At 45.5% G+C, this 8506-nt stretch overlaps 1 protein-coding gene across 1 annotated transcript; it reads left to right on the plus strand.

The window, feature by feature from the left end:
• The first annotated feature begins 1833 nt into the window (after positions 1 to 1833).
• dusp5 (dual specificity phosphatase 5) lies at positions 1834 to 7747 on the plus strand. Its single transcript, XM_084685765.1, has 4 exons — positions 1834 to 2328; positions 3138 to 3280; positions 4155 to 4374; positions 6864 to 7747. The coding sequence occupies exons 1-4, from the start codon at positions 1965 to 1967 to the stop codon at positions 7277 to 7279; spliced, it is 1143 nt and encodes a 380-aa protein (XP_084541891.1). The 5' UTR covers positions 1834 to 1964; the 3' UTR covers positions 7280 to 7747.
• The last annotated feature ends 759 nt before the right edge of the window (positions 7748 to 8506 follow it).

Consider the following 8506-nt stretch of genomic DNA (forward strand, 5'->3'; position numbering starts at 1 on the left):
ACACACACACACATCTTGTTAAGGTGTGCACAACACACACACACACACATAGATCTTGTATAAATGTAGGCTAGACACACACACACACACACACACAGATCTCGTTTGTGTGTCCATGTTGTTATTCCGGCCCTGCGCTAATGAGAGTCTAATGAAATGAGGGCTAGGGAACGTCTGTTGCAGTCTCCCCCCTCCCACCCCACCCTTCTGATGATGTCACGGCCGAGCACAGATTACCAGGACCATATGGCCCAATGTCTGCTGTCTACTTAATCCAACACCAAAACACAGCCAGCACCAGCATCCACCGTCCTTCCGGAGTCACTTCATACGGGCCGGTACTTACCGGCTAGATGAACTCCTGTTGTACCGTAAACAGTCTGCCAGATCCTCTCTCTCTTTATATTTCTGTCTCTTTCTGTTTCACTCTGGCTTGTTATCTATTTCTCTCTCTGACTCTCTCCACATTTACATTTAGTAGACACTCTTATCCAGAGGGACTTACAGTAAGTACAGGGACATTCCCCCCGAGGCAAGTAGGGTGAAGTGCCTTGCCCAAGGACACTTCATTTGGCATGGCAGGGAATCGATCCGGCAACCTTCTGATTACTAGCCCGACTCCCTCACCCCTCAGCCATCTGATTCCCGACTCTCTGTCTCTCTCTGACTCTCTCTGACTCTCTCTGTCTCTCTCTGACTCCCTCTGTCTCTCTCTGACTCTCTCTGACTCTCTCTGACTCTCTCTGTCTCTCTCTGACTCTCTCTGTCTCTCTCTGACTCTCTCTGTCTCTCTCTGACTCTCTCTGACTCTCTCTGTCTCTCTCTGACTCTCGCTGTCTCTCTCTGACTCTCTCTGTCTCTCTCTGACTCTCTCTGTCTCTCTCTGACTCTCTCTGTCTCTCTCTGACTCTCTCTGACTCTCTCTGTCTTTCTCTGACTCTCTCTGTCTCTCTCTGACTCTCTCTGACTCTCTCTGACTCCCTCTGTCTCTCTCTGACTCTCTCTGACTCTCTCTGTCTTTCTCTGACTCTCTCTGTCTCTCTCTGTCTCTCTCTGACTCTCTCTGTTTTGGTCCGTTTCTTGTACCTCTGGAGACCTTCTTCCCCGCACTCTTCCACTTTGACACACTCACACTCACACACCACCTCCTTATCACATGACATGAGGCAAAGCATGTCACATTGATTGATGGCTTACTAAATCAGAGCCAAACACAGCCAGAGGAAAAGTCTGGCTCTGTCGAGCAGCGTTGGATGTCATATGAGTGGATGCGGTGTGTGTGTGTGACATTTTAAGCGTGTTACACTGTTACAAGCTTACAGCCACAGGATATAGAGCAGGTGGCTAAAGAGGGGAGCAGACGGAAGTTGAATTGAGTTTAGTCAACCTCTCAATCCAGTTATTGATCTCCCTCTTCTTTCTTAATCTGGCTCCCCTGAGAAGCTGTGAATAATTGAGGAGCTCCCCTTATTGCCAGACTCAGTGTGGGCAGTTGGAGTCTATTGTCTCAGGAGGATTTACTGTAATCTGTTATTGGCTGTTTTAAAGTGATACCCACACTATTTCCAATTAGATCAGTAGTCATCGCTTCAAAGTGATTTGTGGAGATGATAGGTCCCAAGCAGCTAACGGACAATAAACAAGAAAAGGATATCAGAAATGCTTGGAAAAGAATGAGTAATGGTTGATTCAAGCATAGAAACGGCTTTTCACCACAGAGCGGGGCGGAGTTAACTAAGCGTAGTCAACACCTTGTCGCTGTCCATATATGGTTCGTGATGTCACGAGCCGGAGGTTCCATTCATATAAAACCGGTCCGACGGAATCCCCTTGGAGGAAATGTAGGCATTGACGTTCAGTAGGGCGCGTTCACTTCACTACAACGGCCCGTATACATTGCTTATTGTGTATAACTCAATTGAGTGTGTTTACCAGTTAGCTTATACCCAATCTATAGTTTCAAAATGAAAATCTCAAGCATAGATTGCCGCCGTCTGAAGAAAATCATCAGGAAGGAATGTGGAAGCTGTCTGATTGTGGATTGCCGACCTTATTTTTCTTTTTCGAACTCTAATATTAAAGGTTCGGTAAATGTCAACCTTAACTCGGTTGTTGTCCGGAGGTCAAGAGGGGGGCCGGTACCTCTTCAGTTTGTCATTCCGGATGAAAAAGCGCTGTTACGGCTTCGAGAAGGGAGCATAACGGCCGTTGTGGCCGTGGACGACCGGACACCTCATTTGCAAAAACTGAAAAAGGACAGTATCGCACAGATTGTGATTAACAGTCTCTCTCACCTAGCGAGTGGAGCAAACATATGTTTTCTTAAAGGTAAGAATCTTTACAAAAGATACCTAAGTCTAATGTCAAGAAGCCTATTTTACATTTAGCCTAGTTCAAATTCCATTTTAATTTCGAAACCTTGATATAGCCTATTAATAGGTTACTGACTAAATAGTTTATAATTCAGTAAAAATAAAGGAACACTTGCAAGTAAGAATTACCTAACTCCCAAAGTATACGGTACTTATTATGCGGTACCTATTTATATCTTATCAATCAATAAGCTCTGGTGTGAAGAAAACAAAAATAGCCTAACATGGAAATATTTCGATCGATTGATCTGCGAGGCAAAGTAATCTTTGTTTGATTGAGACGGTGTTGTAACAATTCCCTCGTGAGCAACACATTTATCTTTGGCTCTTCGGAAGATAAACGTTCTGTGTGCGTCAACGGCCGGGAGATGAGTCAGTGAACGAGGCGCTTGTTTGAGAACATCTTGACACACTGTTCTGTGACTTCTTCGTCTTATAAACGTAGCTTAGTCTTACAATAATAACAATGATATAACATTCTGCACTCAAAACATGAATGTCTCCCTAATATGTCTCAAAACCATTAATTTATATGCGTCACCTCATCTTATACATATGCATATAGGCCTTAAATGGATTAGTTTAATTAATACGCAGATTAATTACGTGCTTATAATCGGACTCTGAAAGGTTTATTATCGCGCCGTCACGGCCCCGCGATAAGTCTGTTTCGTAAATGCTGGCATTGGCATCGAAATGACGTGTGAAACGGTATAAGAATTATGATCTTAAAGACCAAATGTGTTTGTGTTCCTTCTTCCTCAGGGGGATACGAGAACTTCCAGTCCCAGTACCCTGAACTCTGCACTGAGGTGAAAACCGTCGACCAGAGCGGAACTGAAACCGAAAAAAAAGTTAACAGCCATTGTGAGAAGCTGGGCTCTTACCACAAACCAGATTATGATCAGGTATGGAAACGAAAACACCCATGAACTTCCTCTTTTGCTGCCTTTCCAGTGTAACCACTTCCCCTTGTGGGTTGTCATGGGCTTTTGTACAGAGAAACATCTGAAGAATACAACTATTTTCTTACAGTACTATTAGTCACAGGTGTCATGGTAACCACAGATACATTTAAGGGAAACTCAAACCCCTGCTTGTCATAAATTCATAGTGTTCTATTGACTAAGACCTTAGTAACTGTTAAAAGTGATCAGTGAGCAACCAGACACATGCATTTTATAGGTCATGGTCGTCTTTTCGCCTTCTCAACCGTCTAACCCAGGACAGAACACTATTGTTTCAGAGGGTATAATATTTTGTCCGGACATAAAACACAACAGTATGTTCTCACAAGATTCCCCCAGATTCAAACCCAGAATGACAGACAGAGAGGGGTGAAGGCTGTCATCATTTATGCTCTGAACACATGATATTTTCTGACCTTCAGCGTTCTTCAGCCAACCCGTGTTTTAAGCTCAGAGGAGACAGCCTTTCAAAGATGCCCAGCTGACATCGGAAAGGGCTTTATAGTGGGGGATCCCTTTTTCATTTGTAACCTTTTCCCCTCAGTCTTCTCCACTCCACAAATGAAGGCTAACATTTAGCTCGTTCACTTCACAAAGACAGCGCGCAGTGGGAAGCATAGCTAGCCATGCCCCATTTACTTTGCCCTGTAGTAGGGAAAATATGCCCCCCCCCCCCACCCCTATTTTTTGATTTTTCAGCGTGTGACAAACTTTTTATTTCCCTCCATGCCGCAATACAGTGCTGTGAATACTTCAGCTCATATCTCTTTCTCTGCCCTCCTGCCCTCCTTCCCTCCCTCCCTCCCGCTCTCAGGGCAAGCCGGTGGAGATCTTGCCGTTCCTCTTCCTCGGCAGTGCCTACCACGCCTCCAGGCAGGACTATCTGAGCGACCTGCGCATCACCGCCCTGCTCAACGTCTCACGCAGGGACCTGAGGCCCGCCAAGGGACACTACGACTACAAGTGGATCCCCGTAGAGGACAGTCACACGGCCGACATCAGCTCCCACTTCCAGGAGGCTATCGAGTTTATCGGTGAGTCATCTCCCGCGATGCGCCAACGCCAAACTTGACACCCTTTGAGGGTTTAGGTTGGTTTGAGGGGCAGGTCTATGGGCGTATGTGAAGCCCTCTGTGACATGCTTGCCTGTAAGAAGGGCTATACGAACACATTTTATTTGATTTGATGAAGACGGTCCGTCGGACTTGGCCTCTGACTTGGGCCGGGTTGCCTGGTGGGAAAGGCGTTCTAGGCATGTGCTGGTACATCCATTGCAGTCGCTCAAGGTTGAATCTGTGCAGATTTCATAGATGCTTGGCATGTTTTAATCACAGGCCAACAACACATTCTTAAACTTGGGGAAAGCAGCAGGGATGTCTTTATTAAGAAGTCCTTATCGTGGGGTGCCGAGGGCATTACCCAGTACACCAACCGAAAAAGAAAGAGGTCTATTGATAGGAGATTCTATTTTAAATCACCTTAAAAATAAGTCCTTCTTTACTTCCCCTGCGCACTGCAAATCTAAAAATCGGGCAGTGGAGAGAGGGAAGCCAGAGAACTAATCTGGTCACCGTGCACAGCCTCCAGCTCCTTTCGTTCAGCCTGCTTCCTGGCAGGCGTCTCCCATTCAAAGAAGAGCTGTCTTCCTTCTGCTCACCCCCCGCACACCCGCTCCTGACCCGCTGACTGGAGAAAAAACACACACACACACTTGGCAATGTCGTCATTTTCTCCTGGGATTATCTCCGTGGCTTATTGCCGGGGTGTGGCCAGTCGGTTGGTGTGACAAGTGGGTGAGCTGTCCTTTAGTAAGGGTTGGGTCGATGTTGAACAGCTGACTAACTGAAACCTGAGGCATCCAACACATAATAAAAGCTGTTTATCTGGTGCGAGTGTTCAGAATCAGCCCCTGAGAAAAACAAACGTGTGCGAGTGTCTGGCAAAAGAAGGCGGTAGTTGTTAGATAAGAGCTTATACAAAGATAAGAGCGTCTGCTTAATGACTAAATGGAAATGGAAAGATGAGCACAGCGCGGGTGTCTGACAGGCATAGTTAAGGAGGTGTCTTCGTCATCCGCGGTAGCTTTGCCTGGCCTGTTTTTGGCTGCTGTCCCTGTTGTTTGAGCTCCGCTTTTGGAATCCAGCCCACGCTCAGACACTCATTTGCCCTGTGATGGTCTCGGGTCTTAGTCAGTGAACAATGCGAGGTCCAAGTTGAGATCAATCCCTCCACAGCCTTCCCTACGGGCGGGACACGCTTTGGAAAAAAACGTGCCAAGTGATTCCAAATTCACGGTGTGCCCTACCGAATGTTAATAATTCACTCAGTCGCTTTCTTTGAATGCGAGTGGCTGTGTGCGGATGTCCGCTGGCTTGTCGTGTGAGGACGGTGAGGGCGGTGTGGAGCGTAGCACCAGCCTCCAGTCTACAGAGGTGCAGCCTTCGGCAAGCACCAAGAAAAGCTGCAGCCAGCTCGAGTGCATAGCCAGAGAATGATTATTAAAACACCCACAGCCAGCCTGCCCTCCCTCCCTCCCTCCCCCACTCCAGATGGGTGCATCATGACTCATGCGTGTGGCTTTTCTGAGGATCTGAGCTGTCAGAAACCAGGGCTGTGGTTTTTAAGGGCCAGCCAGAAAAGCCAGACACTTGCTGGTTTGGTATGTGTGCAATCAAAGTGGTAGGTAGACGGGTTCTAGCATGAGGGTGCTCTTCCGAGTGCATCCAGGAAGCCAGGGTTCTTTGTGTAAACACACCAGTTCAGTGGGCATATAGTGGACTGTGGCGAGGAGGACGAGACCAGTGGGTACATCTCCTTTCCCGGCCAGACAGCCCCAACTAGAACAGACTAGCACTCCCCAGAGGCACTTGGGAGGTGTAGTGCACAGCTGTCTGCCATGAGTTAGTCGAGCATCACAGGGATGGGCCAAAGTGTGTGTGTATCATCTGTGGTGTGTGTGTGTGTAGGAAGGAGTTGGGTCATGGAGAAACAGGGTAATAAGTGAGTGAATAGTGTGCGCAATGATTCTCGTGGGCTTTGTGTCAGACTGAGGAGACAGGAAGGAGTTAGGTATTCATAACACTATCGTAACCTTCATCAGTCACACACACACATACAGGTTTCACCAACCTGTTTTGCTAACCTAGCCTCCTTCCTTATCCATGGAAAACCTGTATTTCTAACCTAGACTGCCCTACATGAAGCACCATGCCAGCACTTACGGCCATAGAACAATAACCAATCGTAACATAATGCGTAAAGAATCTCAGTAATAACAGAGCAACTATTCAGAAAATGACAAGGTTACTGACCATTTTCTGTCAGTGACGCCGTTCAAAAACAAACACCGACTATTTCCGTGTCTATTTGTATTCGCCCTTGACAACATTCACAGGCCTATCGGTTTATAAAACCATCATTCCATTCTGGTAATTCGACCCTGAAACCATAGATGAATACAGTCGGTTGACCGTGTGATCAAACCGCTAACCTGCAGATTTCGGTGTCTTCTCTCTTCCTCCAGATCGGGTGAAGCTTTCCGGCGGAAAGGTCCTGGTCCACTGCGAAGCCGGCATCTCCAGGTCGCCCACCATCTGCATGGCGTACATCATGAGGACTGAGCGCAGGCAGTTAGAGGAAGCCTTCGACATCATCAAGCAGCGACGCGAACTCATCTCGCCCAACTTCAGCTTCATGGGCCAGCTGCTGCAGTTCGAGTCCGAGGTCCTGTCCTCCACGCCCGCGGCCGTTACCTCCGAGCCCGCCACGCCGTCCGGGTCACCGGTAGCGGCCTCATTCTTCTCAGGCGACTTCGCCTTCGATGACGACTTTGAGGCGTCGTCCGTTTTCACCCTCCCTACCTCTTTCCTCGCCCCCCTTCCCCTCCAATCACCAGTCCACCATCAGTTTAAACTGAGCCCAATAACTGCATTGCCTTAAGAAAAGAAAGAAGAAAAAAAAAAACACCACCAATAACAATATGTGACTGCTTTTAGTCTCAAATTTACTTGAAAAAAAATGTAGGAAATAGATTTTAGAATTGCTCTATGTGTCTGGTGTTGAAGCCAGAGATTTGGTGGGATTGACTGGAGATGGACAATGAGAGACGTGAAGAGAGAAGTCGAGATTTGACAGTGTTCATTCACAGGACTTTTGTTTGTGTTGTGAAAAGTCATGAGATAAATAGGCAAAAGCCAATGATGCTGCGCGTCTGTTTGACTTAGAGAGTTGAACTACAGCACTGCGATGCACTGCAATACATGCCTTAGGTTGATATTGTGATCTTCTGCCTATTCACAAAGCCTGTCGAGGCATTTTAACTTATTTGATAATTCTCGTCTGTCTATCTGTTTGTCTGTTTCTTTTTTCAATAATTGTGTGGATGTCAATAAATGTTTCCACCCAAAAGTGACTAAAGTAACGTCTTATTTTTCCTTGCACATTTATGATCTTACAAATTCACAATTTGAAATCTTGATATTTGAAATTCACAATCTTGATCTTGAATTTAAGTTTCTCTATTATAATTGGCAAAGCATAGCATGGCCCTACGTTTGTTGTTAATTATAAATAAACTACCTGATAAGACTAAAACATACAATAATATATGGACTGAGTTCTGCATGGCATCTTACAATATGCTACTACACAAGGTCTATGGAAGTAAATCAATGACATCATGTTTTGAATTTCTGGATCCGTATTTTTTTAACATTGAAATAAATTCATATTTCAATTTGAATGAGGTGGATTAAAAGCCAACAAATTCGGTGATATTTAAATGTCAATAATTATTATTCAATGCCTTTTAAAATTCAAAACATGTCACTGATATTACTTCCATATAAGTCTTACTAAATACATAGGCTACAATACACGTACAGTATCCCATAGCCGTAACAGAGTATTGTGATTCATGTTACTTCGACTATATCTTATTTCAAAGTCTAGTAGGCCTATTCCATAAAACAGACTCGAGGAAATATAATTTCAAGACAAGATGCAACAGTGACACCTGCAGTGACCCCAAAGGAAGAAAGTAGGCCTACGCCATATAAGAGAAATCCGGTTTAACGATGCAGTTACCCGTTGACACTGTGAGACTGTTGGCAATGTAAACACTGAAAAATAAAACGTAAATTAATGTTGTTACACTATATCACAAAA

Source organism: Hypomesus nipponensis, chromosome 21, assembly GCF_054491055.1.
Source record: "Hypomesus nipponensis isolate SF chromosome 21, ASM5449105v1, whole genome shotgun sequence".
NCBI classification, from domain to species: Eukaryota; Metazoa; Chordata; class Actinopteri; order Osmeriformes; family Osmeridae; genus Hypomesus; species Hypomesus nipponensis.

Excerpts from the sequence above, each read along its gene's own strand:
- dusp5 (XM_084685765.1), top strand. The coding sequence starts at position 1,965 with ATGAAAATCTCAAGCATAGATTGCCGCCGTCTGAAGAAAATCATCAGG. Across the intron at positions 2,329-3,137 it reads AAACATATGTTTTCTTAAAG|GGGGATACGAGAACTTCCAG; the intron begins GTAAGAATCTTT and ends CTTCTTCCTCAG. Across the intron at positions 3,281-4,154 it reads ACAAACCAGATTATGATCAG|GGCAAGCCGGTGGAGATCTT; the intron begins GTATGGAAACGA and ends TCCCGCTCTCAG.